The 18,736-nt window shown below is 35.3% G+C and overlaps 1 protein-coding gene across 1 annotated transcript in view; it reads left to right on the top strand.

The window, feature by feature from the left end:
* Positions 1-18,736, top strand: part of LOC149804596 (rab3 GTPase-activating protein non-catalytic subunit-like) — a 127,998-nt gene that overhangs the window by 97,599 nt on the left and 11,663 nt on the right. Inside the window, exons 29-32 of the mRNA XM_089942055.1 lie at positions 863-1,075; positions 5,663-5,752; positions 9,207-9,440; positions 13,444-13,602. Of these exons, the coding sequence (XP_089798181.1) occupies positions 863-1,075; positions 5,663-5,752; positions 9,207-9,440; positions 13,444-13,602 (696 nt within the window). The remainder of the gene's footprint in view (positions 1-862; positions 1,076-5,662; positions 5,753-9,206; positions 9,441-13,443; positions 13,603-18,736) is intronic.

The following is an 18,736-nucleotide window of genomic DNA, read 5'->3' as shown; positions in this document are numbered from 1 at the left end:
GGTGTTTGTATGCATGATTTGGTATCATACACTTACACGAGAAGTAGGTCATTAGGCACAATTTAGTTAGCCTATCTTAAGTTTATGCATTTAGCTCATAATCAAATACATGTTAATCAACAATATTCATATATAGGTCTACTGGTGAGACCAGGAGAGCTTATGTGATGGTCTGTTGTCCATAATCTCTCTGTCTACTTGTTAGCACAAGTTTGTTATCACAGCTCCACCAAAACATACCTGGATGATTGCCATGAAACTTTGCAGACACATTTATCCCATGGTCCTAAATGAACATAGCACTGTATGGATATCCAGTATGGCCACCACAGTCAACGTCTTGAAAATTTGTTGTCACTTGTCCTACTGAATGCATCTTTATATCAGTGTGGGATTTTCACTAAAAGACTTCTTTACATCTAGTTTGTCCAAAATGAAAATGGTACTAATCTGACATCAGTCAAGGCCACCTTACAGCAATTTTGAAAACCTTTATGTTGCTACTTCTCCAGACCAGAATCATGCTAACATGGAATTTTCACCAGAAAGTTTTTTAACATGTCTAAGTCTGAAAATGAAAATGGTGCTGATCTGCTGTCCATTATAGCCACAAGAATGGCCATCTCAAAAAAACCTTTTTAATTACTCTTCTTGAATGGATGGTTTTATCAACATGAGTTTTTTGTTAGAAGAATTATGATGCCTGGTTGGACCTAAACGAAAATGTTTTGGGTCATTGTTGACTGGATGCATCTTGATGAGTACTACACTCTCATGAAAAAGGATATTAATTATATTTTCACTAACACAATGCTAACATAGAATGATAATTTCTAAGGCAAATTTCTTCTCGGAATTGCAGGCTAACTGTGAGATGAACGAAGTACCAGTCTTCAACGTTGAACACGCGTGGCATAATGGAAAGGGAAGTGTGTCTCTTGTGGAACTGGCTATTGATAAAAAAGTGACAAACTATCATCTGATCAAACACCATTATCACCTTGCCCTTATGATGCATGCCATTCTAATCTTCAAGATCAAGTCGTGGAAAGTTCTGTCTCTTTTTGATTCCAGGGTAAGTTCTTGTTTAGTAAGTTTGATTAAATTGCATCGGGGCCAACAATGTGCAAGCAGTGCAATTGCATAGGGAGCCCTTCTCAGTGGGGCACAAAATTAGATCATAAATGGGGCACAAAAATCAGACAAGGAAGCCAAAATGAATTTAGAGAAAAAAATCTTTGTTTTTTCTTCTTATGAATTTTTTTTATTTGGTCATAATTTACATATTTTTCTTTTGAACTCTGTTATCAGCAAATATTTTAATGGACAGTGGGGGGGTGTCATATGTCCGTTTCACACATGATGCCATATTGCCTTGTGCTGGTCATGGTTAAAATACATAATATTTACCCTGTTTAGTACATGACATGATAAATTATCAAACTCTGATTGGCAAACCAGTGATTTTTGTTAGGATATAATGCATTTTTCCATTGAATACATTACCCAATCACATTAACATTAGTGAAATAAACTCCTCTACCATCCAAATTTAGCCTTGTCTTCCATCTATACATCATATAGACAAACTGAAGCAACTCTTATGTATTACTTCCCCATGCCATTTCTAGGTGGCTCCCTCTATACCAGATGTTAATTTTCACTAAATACAGTAAACAACATTTCATGAAATTGTTAATTTTGACATTTTTAAGTCATCTGTTTACAGAGTTTGTAGATTTGTACAGCTGTTGTGGTGTTGTTACACTGTGTGGCCACTTTATTTAAATATTTTTGGTCATATTTGTCATATTTGTGTTAATTTTTGTGGACTTGTTCATCTGTTGGTAAATTGTGAATGTTGGCTTTGTTGATCTATGTGTTTTAATGAATTGACTTGCATGCACTTTGGTTTACTTTGACATTAATGTTCCAGCTGTCTCTTGGTGAAATAATTTGGACTCACCTCTCTCTGTGGGAAGTTTGATATTACTTCTGATATTATTTCTCCATTTTTGAAGCCCACTGGGCGTAATTCCTGCAGCACATTGGGGCATGACCTTAGTGCATTGAAGACAAGGTGCATGGGACTACATTTTGATCTTGCTGGTCTTTCCTGTATGCTGACCAGCCTGTATGGCCATATGACTGACCTGTCTACATGTTTTACAACCAGAGACTGATGATATACAGAGTGTTGAGCTGCCATTTTGGTTGACATCTGCTACAGCTGCTCTGTTGTCTGGCTGTTCACTCCATCCAGCCGGTTGTCCTGGAATGCCACACCTTGCCAAACACCCTGCTTTACATCCCAGCTTTTCATACATTATCTGAGCATCTAACTATCCATCCCTATCTTCAAACGCTGCTGGCTAGGTACGATCTGAGGTACACAGAAAGTGTTGCAAGTTCTGGTATGCCTCATGAAGATATCTACACATGAAATTCAGATGATTTGATGAGTCTAACTTTCAGACACAATGTTTAAATTCCAGACCTGGAGGAGTCATTGGTGGACATGCAGAGTCCACTTTCTTCAGCATCTTCCTATGCAATATAGCTTTGCAGAGTTGAGACTTCAACCTCATGGGGCCTCTGGTGTCTCCCCAGACAATAACCCAGACCCATTCATGGCAGCACAACCTTCATTCCAGCATGAGATTTATACCTGTCACCGAAATTTTCAAGGAAAACTTTGTTTGATAAGGCAACATCTTCATTCCAAAACCCTAAAGGGGTTTGCCTCACTGTAATTGTGCTTATACTTTTTCCAGTTGTGATGCCTTCATGTTAGAAGAGGAGTACATCTTTCTTTTTTGAGAATGCAGTCATATTGCCCCTCAAAGTCATATTGCCCCTCAAAGGTTGTCTGTAGTAGATTTTGGCTGTTCTTGCATTTCCTCATCCTCTTATCAAAGTTCCTTGTGACTGAATGAAACCAGGCTGGAGTGAATCTAACAAAGACACTTAACACTGGTACCTGGAAAAGATGTTTATCTGTAATGATGATTGAATCCATGGCAGCCAACTCACACCATTACCTCCACTTCTAATAAATGAAACTTTAACCACTGAAAACCCTACCCTATTAATCTGCACAAAGTTCAGCAATGGATGGCACCATTCCTCACTGTACACAATCAAAGAATGGATTTTTTGCAAATAATCACAAATTATATTTTTTGTCAATAGACATGTTCATGGCATGGATTTCATCAACATATATGAGTGTAAGGAATTATGAGTAAATATGATCAGTGTATTTCTCTTCAGTAAATATGATGATGCAAAACATTTCACTTATATGATGATATTGACCTTTAGGTCAAAAACCTGATAATGTATTCCATCAGTATATATAATGATATTTATATTGTGGCATCCAGTCGATGGATATGAGATATATCCAATCCACAGCTCCTAAAAATGGTTAAGGAATGACCATGTGTAGTTGGCTTCTCCCAGTCAGTATACTGTAAGAGACTGGCCATTTAATTGACGGGGCTAAATTGTTCTTTCTGACTGGGATATTTATTGTTTTTTCATTAATTGCAAGATAAATTTTGCTTGCAATAAAAAAAGGGATGGTATAGTGTCCTTTTTTATACAACAATTTCGAGCAAGACAGTTCTTTTCAAACATACACACCCCCTTTTGAAATTAAACGGTCATACATTAATAAGGACCTTGTGTCAGTGATGTTCTACAGAAATCAAGACAGTAACCATTGTCAGCACTGCCATAAAATATTAACATCCAAAGAATAAATTTCAGCTTGGGAGGGAGAGGTGTATTTCTATCACACAATGCCGTTGTACTTAGTGCATCGTAGTTAAGTTACAGTTATCATTCTACCGTTAACAACATAAGTTTGATAATTGTTCCTAATTAATATGATCTCAACTTACTGTTGATATGAATAATGATGTGAAAAATTTATATGAATAATGATGTGGAAAATTGTCAGATCTTGCCAGATCTTAGATGTTCAGAAATTTTAATTTCCTACAAATATAGGGCAACCTGCATGGATATCTCCACATGTATCCTATTATTTGCTCATTTTTATAGGGGAAAAATATAACGACAACATTTTTATCATAGTAAAATAAAATAACCACTCATATTATAATGATGTGTCAATGACAATCTATTTCTCATAATTATTTAGATGCAGATATTAAAGTATCCACTTTCATGCTTGTGACTGTTGGAGTATTGGACTACTGAGACAAAAAAAAATGCGCAAACTAATTTTTCTGAATAGTTTTTGGTATGTTTATGTATGTGGTATACTGCTTTGCAGCTAGTTACTGTGGCCAGGTGGATAAAATGTGTGACACACTCTTGTCTTTGGGACATGAGTTTTTGTGTTCGCGGGTACAGGCAGGACATTTCTTTCTGTTTTGTCCATAACATTATAATGTCTAGTACAGTATTAATTTTCTTACCTCTTATGAACTTTTCCAGATTTCCATTTTTGAATGTGTAGATTTATAATCAGTAAAATTTTAATAGTTTAGTTCAGGGTTTGCCTAAATTTGTCAACATAACATGCATCAAAAAGTAAAATTTGGTTAGCATTAATAAGCATTTTTAGCATTATTTTTTTAAACTAACATTGATGCAAAATTCTTCAGAACATAATCAGTATAAAATAAAATTCATGACAGGAACATCTTTTTTGAACAAACAGCATAGATCCTAATCTGCCCGAACATCAGGTGACTGCAGATTGCGATCTAACTTGTTAGCAGCAGGGTGCATGCTGCATATAGATAAATACAGTTTTAGTAAAACACAAATTTTAATAGATTTTGCAACAAAATGCTAAGAGTGCAAGATTGCATACTCCTTTTAATCTGAGGAGTTTTGCATTTGTGTCAGATAACATATTTTCTCAACATTTTATTCACAACACTTTCTAAATTAACTTTTTGATGACTACAGTCTGTGACCTTTTATTTCTGCACAATATCTGATCTGCTCTTTTCTACTTGACTTTATCTACTCTGTAAAGAATCATGAAAGTTGCCGCTTCCTGTCCCTGTTTGTAGCATCATTTACAATATTTTTAATTTAACCTTAACTATAAAAAAATTTATTTGACAAAATGTTTTTACATGTTAGTCCTTCTGTCCTTTTCTGATTTCTTGAATAATTTTCTGCTCCTATTCTTTAAACAGTTGTGCCATCAGTGTGGTTCACTTGAACAATTTGCATGATTTTCAAATTAATTTATTAAAAAAATCTGATAGACCTGGTCCCTACACATCAGCATTGTGGACAGATATTGTGAATGCACTAAAAATGTATGGATATTGACTTTTGGACCTCAGTCTGCTTCAGGGTGTGATTTCGATTGAAATAAGCTGGAACATGATGCAGTCTGAGTGCAGCTTCTTAACTATACCTAGGATTTGGAAATATAATAAATTATGAATTAACGTTTGCTGCACCAGGCAGGTATTAATTTTTTAGGGGAAGCAAAATAACAGGTAATGTAATGGATTATCCACATTTGCTGTGAGCTGTGTATCCATACATGTGATAATGAAATCTTCATATAAACGATATATACCAATGAATGAACTATGAAACTATTTTTAATTAAAATTATGAAAGCCCAGGGATAAGGAAAGTGTCTTGTTTTCATTTGCAGGGTAGAAATGCTTTCTTTGTGGACTTGCACAGTCATCCATATCTTCCAAACACAAATGTTGATATTGCTGTATCAGCCGCCAGAAGACAGGTATATTAGCAATTGTTTGTCATTTATGCCAAAGTAAATGAATATATAACATTTCCAAAAAAAGCAGTCTGTCATTTGAGGAAAAGGAATTTCAGCAATGTGGAATCAAACTACCTTTGTTACTGCAGTGGTTTTTTAAAGGCTTTTTCATTCATCTGTTTTCCTTAATACTGTTGGATACTTCCAAATATATTCAGTTATAAGTTTACCCTCCTCTCTTTTTAGGGCTAGAAAAAGGAAATTTCTCATTGACCCTCCAATAAGTCAATTTGTATTTTGTAAGTCAGATCTATCTTAAGGGGTAACATGTCATCAGTGAGTCATGATTGCACTTTGGAGAAATAAACAAGCAAACTTGATAGAGAGATAGGAAAAATGATGACAGAACCATTACAAAATAATTATTGAGTGGCATATTTAGCAAATAAGTTGACTACTTACAATTTATCCTAATTAACTCAACTAAAATCCATAATATTTGAAGTTTTAACTCCATTTATATGATGAGGCCATGAATTCAGGTATAGGTCACATACCAGGATAAAATAGTACTTCGGAATGATCCAATTAACAATATCCCATATGTTAATTCCACACATCATATAGATAAACAATGAAAGTTATTACCATAGTTTTGTGAATCACTGTATCATATAAATGTCACTATCTAATTATATGGTACAAAGTCCAAGAATTCTAATACAGTTCTAAAATCCTCCATCATCTTTTAGTCATTGTAAATCATCATCTAGCCATTGTAAATCATCTAGTCATTGTAAATCATCATCTAGTCTTTGTAAATCATCTTCTAGTCATTGTAAATCATCTTCTGGTCATTGTAAATCATCATCTAGTCATTGTAAATCATCTTTTAGTCATTGTAAATCATCTTCTAGTTATTGTAAGTCATCCTCGAGTCATTGTAAATCATCTAGTCATTGTAAATCCTCATCTAGCCATTGTAAATCATCTTCTGGTCATTGTAAATCCTCTTCTAGTCATTGTAAATCATCATCTAGCCATTGTAAATCATCATCTAGTCATTGTAAATCATCATCTAGTCATTGTAAATTATCATCTAGCCATTGTAACTCATCATCTAGCCATTGTAAATTATCATCTAACCATTGTAAATCCTCATCTAGTAAATCCTCATCTAGTCATTGTAAATTATCTTCTGGTCATTGTAAATCATCATCTTGTCATTGTAAAGCATCATCTAGCCATTGTATATCATCTTCTAGTCATTGTAAATCATCTTCTAGTCATTGTAAATCATCTAGTTATTGTAAGTCATCCTCGAGTCATTGTAAATCATCTAGTCATTGTAAATCCTCATCTAGTCATTGTAAATCATCTTCTGGTCATTGTAAATCCTCATCTAGTCATTGTAAATCATAATCTAGTCATTGTAAATCATCTTCTAGTCATTGTAAATCATCATCTAGTCATTGTAAGTCATCCTCGAGTCATTGTAAATCATCTTCTAGTCATTGTAAATCATCATCTAGTCATTGTAAGTCATCCTCGAGTCATTGTAAATCATCTAGTCATTGTAAATCCTCATCTAGTCATTGTAAATCTTCTTCTAGCCATTGTAAATCATCATCTGTTCATTTGTAAATCATCATCTGGCCATTGTAAATCATCTTCTGATCATTGTAAATCATCATCTAGTCATTGTAAATCATCATCTAGATGTTGTAAATCATCTTCTAATCATTGTAAATCATCATCTAGTCATTGTAAATCATCATCTAGCCATTGTAAGTCATCCTCGAGTCATTGTAAATCATCTAGTGATTGTAAATCCTCTTCTAGTCATTGTAAATCATCATCTAGTCATTGTAAATCACCCTCTAGTCATTGTAATTCATCATCTAGTCGGGGGGCCCCGAGTGGCCGAGCAGTCTAAAGCGCTCACCATTACGGATCACTGCCATCTCACCTCTGTCTGCGTGAGTTCAAGTCTCGGATTCGGCTAATGTGGTTATGTGAGAAAGCTTGCCAGTAGCTTCTCGTGGGTCGGTGGTTCTTTCCAGGGGTTTCCAGGTTCTTCCTCCACCATTTATACTGGCCGCCATGTATAGCCTATCTTGTGCTGAAAAATGGCGTTAAACCCTATAACAACAACAACATCATCTAGTCATTGTAAGTCATCCTCAAGTCATTGTAAATCATCTAGTCATTGTAAATCCTCATCTAGTCATTGTAAATCATCTTCTAGCCATTGTAAATCATCATCTAGTCATTTGTAAATCATCATCTGGCCATTGTAAATCATCTTCTAATCATTGTAAATCATCATCTAGTCATTGTAAATCATCTTCTAGTCATTGTAAATCATCTTCTAGTCATTGTAAATATTGTCCAACTCCGTTTTCTTGGCTTCACTTCATATGTGCAATTAGAGATTCAGCTTTGGCTCTGTAAGTTAACACTTTGATCATACAGTATGAAATTTTGTAAGTTAACACTTTGATCATACAGTATGAAATTTGCTAAAGGCTGCAGCTGGGCATGTATCTGTTGTGCTGTAGGATGACAGGGAGTTCAAATAACTACCGTCTGTTATTCAATGAGCATGTTATCAGACTAATGGCTAAATCAGAGGGTTGTCATGTGGGGAAAACAGAGAGGGTACTGCCTTTGGAGGTTACAGGATTAAGGTCAAACATGCACATGAAGTTGTAGAATTCTTTTTTTCGCTGAACAAATACTGGCATTAAATTTATGGCTCGATGACAATGATGGTCAGTTGGAAAACAATGTGGGTGCTGCCTTTAGAAGCCATGAGCTTATTGGGCAACATGCACAGGCAGAAATGTTGGAGAAATATCACTTGGGAAATAAAACTGACTTATGGAAAAGGAAAATAAAAATTAAATCAAAATACCTGCAAAAATGTCACTTGGGAAATAAAACTGACTTATGGAAAAGGAAAATACAAATTAAATAAACTTATATTGTATGAGTTACAGTAGTTATACATCAAAATGCAAATATAACTGTAGATACAAGTATTGTGTAATGAATACCATCATAAAATATAAACTCAGAGCATGCCATATACATATTTCTGAATGGGAATAGTGGCTTGAAAATGTAAATATTTTTTAATTTACAGTATTTTTGTGTCTTGCAAACATCTAGAGTTTCCAACATTACCACCAGATTTATCAAATATTTTGGTATGTCACGCTTTTAAGATCACTCCTACTCTTCATGAATCAAATTTTCTGTAAAACGAATTGACTTACAAGTGAGTATATATGTTAGATTAATTAGATATTTCTTCTCTGCCTTTACTCTTTCAACATCCTGACCAGATTGATATATGTAATTGACAATTTACAAAAGTTCTGGTGGAGGAATAATAAATTTGCACATTCAGTAAGATGTATCAAAATATTGGCTTTCTGCTTAGATAGTTTTACCATTTTCTGTTTTTCAGTTTTTCAGTAAGTTGATAACTTGTGTTGTTATGGCACTGTTGAACTCCATCACAGCAGCAGACTGTCCTGAATCCCCTACTTTGAGTCAAACAAAACTGAGAACCAGTCCAGTCAACAAATGGCCTTCCCTTGTCCTTGACCTTGCTCATGAATTCGGACTAGATGTTGATTTTATAAAAAGGCATCATGTTTGTGAGCTGTACTCAGCAGGATTAGACAAGTTGGCAGAGGAGGTAAATATGTCAAATTATTCTTTTATTTTCAACCTGTCTATATATTAATATCAGTATGTCTGTTTTTCTGTTTGTCATTATTAATTAGTCTATCCACATTATATTTGTAACATGCTTACCCAGGTTTAACTTTCATCACAAGCTCACTTGCATTTAGCAAGTTACTTCCTTTTCAGGACTTCAACAACCTTTTATTGAAACCATGAATTAGTTGCAGTATTGTGACATGGTTTATAGAAAATTGTCTGATAACAGACAGACGGAGTCCATGTAGAAATTAGTGCTGTTACATTAACTACTTATATGTTAATAAACTATATATCTGCTAAAGTGTACAGACAACAGAAACTCTAAATAAATTAGAAACATAATGGATTTATTCAAGTTTTAATGTTGTATTTGTCAATAAATTAATGTAACAGAATTTATGTGTTCTTACACTGCACTTTCTGTTTCATTACATGTCATTATCACCAAAAATCTCGACAATTTTTATTAAAAACACTAGCGATTAGAAACAATTCACTGGTAAATTCGAGAATATTCATAAGGGTAACAATAACAACCCAATAATGTAAATAAAAGAAATGTATAATGGATGACCATTTCTTCGTAACTAAAATTATACGGACATGCAAATGTACTGAAAAAGTGTACATTTAATGGAGGTCCAGTATGTGTTGAAATAAGTTGTTTATTATATCTGGTATTGATTTTCTTTAGTACAGAAATGTATTATATATTTATATTACAGCAATGAATATATACTTTCAAATAGTATTGCTTTAAAAACAAATTGAAAGTTATATACAATTTGAACTTGAATAGGGACCCAGAAGTTGATTTATATAATTTTAACATGAAACAAACCCAATTTGCTCAGTGGAAAACTACCTGTTTATTTTTTTTTTTTGGGCTATAACATGTAACACTGCCAAAAATAGTGCATGTTTCTAACAAGGATTTCTGACAAATAAAGATTAACTACACAGCATGAATATTGTTATTCAAGACAAGTATTGAATGCTAAATTGTTCTATTTTTAATTACAACCAAATGATCAAACTTTAAAATTCTTGTGTAAGAAATAATATTATTCCTCTTTTAATTACAACTATTCGACCAAACACCAAATTTCTTGTGTAAGAACTAATATTATTCTACTTTTAATTACAACTATATCACAAACACCAAAATTCTTGTCTAAGACAAAAAGTAATAGTAAACACTGGAGTCATGTGAGGAAAGAGTAAGTAGAGTATTTTAATGCTAGGTAGAACTTATTCCACATAAAAACTCATTATTTAACCTGTTTATTGTTGTTCAACTACACTTGTGCATATTTTACCATGAAAACTGGAGATGCCTCCAGTACATAAATCCACTCCAAAACAAAGATGGTGAACATTGTAAAATATATGTTTAACATCAATCATAGCACATAATAAAGATTGTTTGACAATTCTACAGAACATTCTTTGGGTAGAACATCATATTGAACATATTGCCACAATACCCATCTGAATAAAAATTCACAAGAAGAACGTTTATACATATCATTTACAGCATTCCAACCATGTAAACAAATGATATGAAAATAAATACAAACCATTGTTTACATGTACAAATGCAGCACAGCAATTTACAATCAATAAATCACAACAAACTCCATCCCTAAAAATAAATGGTTTGAATTCATCTCAAATTTGTCAAAATATGGTAAAACCTATCATGAGAAACAACACAGCCTGCCAACCAAAAACTGGTCTCTCATGACAGTTTTGTCCAGAAGATCGGTTTCCAAGTTGAAATTCAAATCTGTTTATGTAGAAAAATACCCACAGTCATTGTACATGTATTGGATCTTTATTCATAGTTCTTGTTACAATATTGCATGAATTCATTTGAAAATCATTTGATATAGCAATATAATAATATATACATCGATCATAAAACATTCACATTTATATTTTAGCTCACTTGTACATCATATTGAACATATTGCCATTAGCATGTGAATTGTAAAATTAACTACGGCAATAATTATCTAGTTCACTTCTTTCAATTACATTAATTCTTTCTCCAGTGTTAGAAAGTTTCCCTTCTTGTTGGCGGTTCTGCCATCATTATTAAGGTATTAATGTTATCAGCGATGTGCTGTAATACCAACTGTAGCAGTTTTTATCAGACTTTCAGGTAAATATAGAATTCATCAATGAATGAAATCGCAAGACATAATTAACAAAAACAATAAATGTACACAGAGAAAACAGCAAAGGTATAATTTGCCAATGACATAAATGGATTAACTCTATAAACAAAGCATGTAACCGAATGCATTAAGGTGAACAGATAATGGCTTGGTGTATCGGTTATAATCACTGTAAGATAAAAAAAAAGCAAAACACATCACAACCCTTTAACATTGACAATTAAATCTGTTACACAAATATCATTTACTTGTAATAAAGCTGAAGATGAGACCTCATTCACCTCAGGCATTACGGCTTAACTCCAAAGACAAATGGGAACCAAGATGGCTCAGTGGTTAGCATGCTGGACTCAAGATCGAAAGGGTGCAGGTTTGAATCCTACCATCAGACTAGCATGGGTCAGCTACCAGGTTGTGACCTTGGGCAAGGCACTTTACTCCAATTACCTCAGCACTAAATGACCTACTTGTGTTGCTGTGCCATAATGCACGAAAATGAACCAAAGACAAATGATGTTTTCGACCACTACATTGAAGCCCTTAGAATATTTCTTATTATGACAATATCTGCATTGTGTGGGTTTCACAAACTATAACAAAGTAAAAATATAACAAAGAAAAAAATGCAAACCTTTGAATTATGTATAGCCTTGATTATTCCCTTTGAAGAAAGAATGGTTAATCTCATTGGGTATTCACGTGACTTTAGCATTACAGTGGCAGTGAGTGGCATGTACTTTAGTTTGGTATATAACTATAACTAAATGACAGTACCTGCATGACCTGTAAAATTTAGGAAACTGGTAGCCAGTCTGATTTTTTTCTGTTCACATTTCTGAAAACGTTGTAGCAAAACTCGACAGAGTGCACATATTTTCAAGACCTCTCTTTAATTCTTAAATCTATCCTATGTTCAGAAACCCACCCACCCAACATATTTGCTTTTTTAAATGGAGTGGGTGGGAATTTCTCCCTAAATTTTCAACTGTAGAATGGACTCTTTATTGTCAGCAGAGGGAAGATTTTATGTTGAAATGTTTTAAAGTGATCTGCTTGAGTTTATGAAATTCATCGGATACATTGGGAAAGTCAAACTGTATCTCTAACGTTTGAGTCCTGCATATTTAACACATGTCCACAGGGCTAGCACTATCTTCTGGGGAACCCTTGTGATCATTTTCTGCTGTACACAAAGGACATCTATGAAAAATAAGATATTTTTCTTTAGCTGGAGGAACCAATGCACTTCAAATTTGGATTAATTATGTTGTATTGGTAAATGTTTAAGAAAGGTATATTTATGAAAATGTTAGAGTGGGAAAAACCCCAGAAAGAACCGCAGGAAGCTGCTGGCAAGATTTCCCACATACATTGGCTGAGCTCGAGACTCAAACGTACAGTGATCTGTAACAACAATAAACTTAGACCACTCGGCCACCCCTTGGCCCTGAAAATGTTATTGTGATCATGTAGCTTTGCTGGATATGTGGAAATCTTTGCCAGAGGGATCAAGATCTTACCTAGGATGCTGGTAAACAATTGCAGACAGTAAACCTTCCGTTATCATCATTCTTATATGATTGATGGCAAAGTACATTAACTAAATACTGTATACATGCAGAAAGAACGTGAATGAATGAAAACTTGTACACTAGCTATGTGCATAGTTCTGACATTTTAATATGGTTAACATCACAAAATTTAACACACATCAAACCATCTAAAACTGTATTCATCATATGATTTTCAGATCACATTTTGTGACTGATTTCAGACCTGTAACTGTTTCAGGTTCTTCTGACAGTAAATGACCATGAATCCATAGGCTCTGAGTTATTGCAGATTGTTCGTTTACGTATCCAGCACCAGTTATCTATCTGTGATAACAGAAAGAAAGTACAGCTGATGTCCAGTGTAGATCCAGCTCTAACTGTCTGGCTTAAAAATAAGGTACCAAAGTTTTCACTGAGACTTGTTAAATATAGTCCAGGTCCATTTGAAGTCCTCTGTGCATAGAATGCTAAAGGGAATCAAACACAGGAAATGTATATTAGGTGCTCTTCATAAATGTATGTGTTGTCATTTTAAAAAAATTATACTCCAGCTATAAGGCAGAGCATGTATTGTTATGATATCTATCGATCCATCTGTCAGAGCATTTGTACACCTATGCATCTGTTCTGCATCTGTTCCTTATTTTTTTCTGCACAACAACTTGAGTTCTCCACCATCTACTATTTCTGAACTTTGTAAGCAGCTTGTATTTGGTTCAAAGAAGAAATAAGTTGAATTCAGGCTGAAAAGAACAAGATCATGGGACTTGTAACATAGATACCTTGACCAAGCCTTGTAAATGGCTTCCTTCTGAGATAAAAAAGACACTCATTGGTTTGTCAAAGGTCAGGGTCACAGTGACTGGGAGAAGAAAAATGGTTTCCTTTTTAAATACTTTACTTTTGTAGCTAAAACATTTTAACTGTCCAGTTAGGTACAGTGATCACCCCTTGATAAAGGGATTAGCACCAAATCCAGGGAATAATCCAGTTATTTCTTCAAACATGCCATGTAACATTCTGTCTAGAGACAGAGAGGACATGCAGTCAATGTACAGGTATTCTGAAGTTTCTAAGTTGCAGGAGTGTTCTTTTTGAAGGGAAGTATACTCCATCTATAATTTCTAACTTTTTTTCTTCGATGACAAAGTACTGTCATTTTAGTATTATCACTTTGCCATCCTCAAAGACTTAAGTACCCTAGGTAATTGCATGGGTCGCAAGTGTGTCCTCTCACTTTACTATAGTTGTATTTTATTGGTGTATGTCTGGTATGTGATATAGAAAACTCATATAATATTGCTGTATTTTTCCACAATGGTCAGATACATACAGGTAAGATTTCCATGCTAATCTAGCCTTAGCATTCACTCTGTGGTTAAATACTTGATGCTTTACTGTTTTACCTGTTTAGGCCATCATTTGGCCTTTTCTATAGGTAACAGTGTCTTACAAATTGATATTGTAGCTTCCTCTTCATAAATATCACTAGCTATACTTCAGTGCAATTTTATCTGCAGGTATTGTGTATGCTATAGAAACTCAGTTATATTGCTGTATTGCTGTATAATTCTGCTGTGGTTAGATATGTATAGGCAAGATTCATACTGTTTAGTCTTAGCATCCACTGAGCAACATTTTAGTGATTTTACCTGTATACATAGTTAATTGGCATTTCCTACAGGTAACTTTTATAAGAGTTGATATTTATAAAGCAGGATGCATGTTGGGCCCCACCTGTTTATATTGTCAGCTCTGTTATGTCTTACAGATTTAGACCATGGGCTACAGGTAGTTTAAGTTTGGTAACATTAGAAACTCAGGACTAGCAACCACTCTACATGTTTAGCTTACTCCAGTTGCCAATCTACCAGTATATATCACATGTGCAAGTCATGAACCAAAGTCAGTGTGTTGCAGGACTAGGGATATTAAAGAGAAAGACACAGAAGCACTCTTTGAGGAAACATGACATCATCAGTATACATACTGACATAAAGCAAGGCTTGATTTACTTCTGAACAGGTATATCATTTCTACATGGTTCATCAACCAGGAAGTGATCCAAGCTATCACAGTCAGCAACAGTGCCACCTTTTCCCTCACCACAACATCATGATAACTTTTATTGGCAAAACCAGTAGACTGCATTGGCTTGGCATCCAGACCCCTTTATCACCTGCCATTGTACAAGATCGAGAAAACCACTGCAATTGCTGTCTCATGCTTCAGATGTATGGACTGGCGATATTGATCAAATAGTTTCTAAATCATCCCGACTTAATGAACTGTACAACGTCATGCCAGCCACAATGGCCTTGTTTCACCATGACTGGACTTTGCCATAATGGGTCAGTACTACAGTCAGTTGGCCATTGTTAGCTGCCAGACAAATGATCTATGTCTAGTTTGCCAAATTCAAGTCATACAGGCACATTTTTGGATTAGTGTCTCTGTTCCCAAAAGAGGTCATTTCATTTTGTTCTCAGTTCTTTGCCACTGAAAGGTAGTCTTTACTTAGCGACCATTTGGAAGTCACCATCTTACAACCACAGTCAATTGCACATTGTAAGCTAAGATGGAAGGCTTTTATCATCTACATTGGAGCATATCCTGCCTATTATGTTGAATTATGGGCCAGCTTACATTGACCAACATCCCATAAGCTGTCAAAACCTCAGTGCACAGGCACTGTTAAGGCTCAGTATACCCATAGTGCCGTGATGCATGCAGCTGAGTAAGCTGTCTGCATCATGGCACTATACTGAGCCTTAAGAGCATGGAGCACATGACCAGTTGTGCCACTGTATCTACTTAATATGGCACTTCTCAGGGGAAACAATCCAAAATATCCATTACAAGTTAAAAGCCAGAATTCTTCAAAATCAGTGCAGATAAAATCACAGATTGTTCCACTTCATTTTCTTGACATGCCATCATATATTGATCACCCATTGTCAATACCGAACCCAATATGCCTGAGAAGACTGTTATATCACATATTCTGTCCTTGCATCACTGCACACAGACCCTCATGGGGAAAAGACATCCAACCGGTTGAGATATATAGTATATAGTACGATCATGATAGCTTCATGCCACTCTGTGGCCAGTTAGTAGCTTTATGCCCAGTTGCTATTACCAATGCATGGCAGCCAATAGCTCAAATAAGGCAGTTATCATATTTCAGCCTGACAGTTCCTCCTGAACAGAGTCTGTCACTGGCAGGAACATGCATTGAAATCATTTCAACATGGACTAAAATTCTTGCAAAGAACCTTCTCTGAACCTGAGAAACCTTTGCCTGTGAGGTTTACTCAGTGCGACAGCAGACATTATTGTTCTTGGTTGCCTATTTATGAGGCATCTGGAACTTTGATCCTTGGAACAAACAATGCATGTGAGGCCCCATCTTAGGAAATGGGAGAACCTCACTTGGCTTATGTCTGGTGACCCCCCAGCAGTTCCAGCCTTCAAGTTGACAATTTATATGGATGCAAGCAAACAAGGTTTGGTGCACATCTACTTCCACTAGTCATTGGACAGTTGCTGACTCAGGTTTGTCTCTTAAATATCAACATCCTATAGATTTAAGCCACATGGAAGCATTCTGTCAGTGGCAGGATAATCTACATGGAAAATACATTTTTGTGCAACAACTCTACTGTGGTAAATTATCTCAGAATGATTATGGGAAAGAAGTCCCAAGACATTTCTGTTCTTATTTGCAAATTTCCAATCTTTGTCTTGAATGACAAATCCATTGACAAGTTTATATTCCAGGCTGACTACAGGTAATAGCAGACTTGCTGTCCCTAAAGAATCAACTAATAGAAGTAAAATGGTTGCTTGATCCCTTGGTTTTCAACTACATAGGTTCCTGCTGGGATCAGCCATGGATGGATCTGGTGGCCAAAAGTGGATGCAAAACTCCCAACCTTTATCTCACTAGTGCGGGATCTGAAAATCTGCAGGCAACGCTCTTTCCATAGATTGGAATGCCTTGGACATGTATGCTCACCGTCCAATACACCTGTGCCTGAAGGTGATACAGAAGGAAAGAGACTCTGAGTTTCACCTCATCCTGATTGCTCCACTCAAGTGGAAAAAAATTGATGATCAACTACATCAGTCTAGCAGCAGAAAATCCCCAGGAAATAGAGATAATTCTACATTGTGCCCAAGCAACTATGATGGCAGCTAATCCATCCCATTCCAGAGTTGTTGAATCTGCATGTCTGGGACATATTAAACAAGCCATCAAGCACAAACAGTTCTCTCATGTTGTGGAGAGATTTGCTTAAATCAAACACCCTTCACTTTGAAAATGTAAGAGAAAATTTCACATAATGGTGTGAGCATGAACACATTGCACTGCTGAAGGCATCAGTATCTAAAATACCTGGCTTCCTACTATGGCTCATTGATGAGAAACAGTTAGCATCAATCACAGTCAAAGACTAATATTCCACGATATCTGACATGCTGCCTCATCATAAAAGAGTGATTGTCTGATAGAACAAAGATCTATCCAATCTGCTGTCAGGTTTTGAGTGTATACTTCCTAAAGCTTTGACTATGTGCCTAAAGTGTAATCTAAGTCTATTAATAATAATAATAATAATGTTTTATTTATAGAGGGTGACCCATTCGTCAAGGACTATTCTCCCTTGAGGGCCTCATAAGAGAGTGTAAGAATGCACATTATCTGAAGATAGCAATAATTACTGTTTATCGACAAATCATGTTACAAAGTAAATACAATACTACTAGCATTATAAAATTAATAGCTTTTTTTAGTTGCTCACCCTTGTGGAACTTGTCATGGGTGAACAAATGTTCATATATCCTTCTTGCAAGAACATTAAATTCTTCATTGATATTTTGCAGTGCTGTTTTTTTTCAATTTGTCTCTTCCATATTAAATTTCTCTTAGTGTAGCATCTAATTCATACTCCTTGTATTTCAAATTTTGTTATCCACTTTAACATAAATAATCTCAAAAACTCACATCTGCATTCAGTGAATCTTTTTTCTGGGTTGGGCGTGAAACAACTTCCATCATGGTTGTTTCACACCCAGCCCAGACCTACTGAACGGAAAGGTCTGGATCATATTAAACAGACCCTCATAAATATATAGTTTTCTCAATCAGTCATGGAGAGAATTGCTCGAGCAAGAAGACCATCCGCTTGATAAGTGTACAACAGCAATTGGAAAATGTTGATACAGTGGTCTACACAAGAACACGTTCAACCACTACAGGCATCTCTACCAGAAATAGCTAATTTCCTCCCCTGACTCTTAGATGAGAAAAGTTGTGATCAGACACAATTAAAGGTTACTGTTTCATGATTGCTGTCATCTTTCATCTTTCATCATAATGGAAGAGAGGATGTCAGACAAATAAAAGACTTATCCTACCTTTGTTCCGACTTTGATATACATGGCCAAATTAGTTGGCTCTATGCCCAAAGTGAAACCTCTCTTGGGTAACAACCTGATTCAACAAAACACCTTTAGAACTCTTC

This window comes from Sinohyriopsis cumingii, chromosome 2, assembly GCF_028554795.1.
Source record: "Sinohyriopsis cumingii isolate HCF-2022 chromosome 2, ASM2855479v2, whole genome shotgun sequence".
Taxonomy (NCBI): domain Eukaryota; kingdom Metazoa; phylum Mollusca; class Bivalvia; order Unionida; family Unionidae; genus Sinohyriopsis; species Sinohyriopsis cumingii.
Note: the sequence above shows the minus strand (reverse complement) of the source record. Positions and strands in the feature narration are given on the sequence as shown.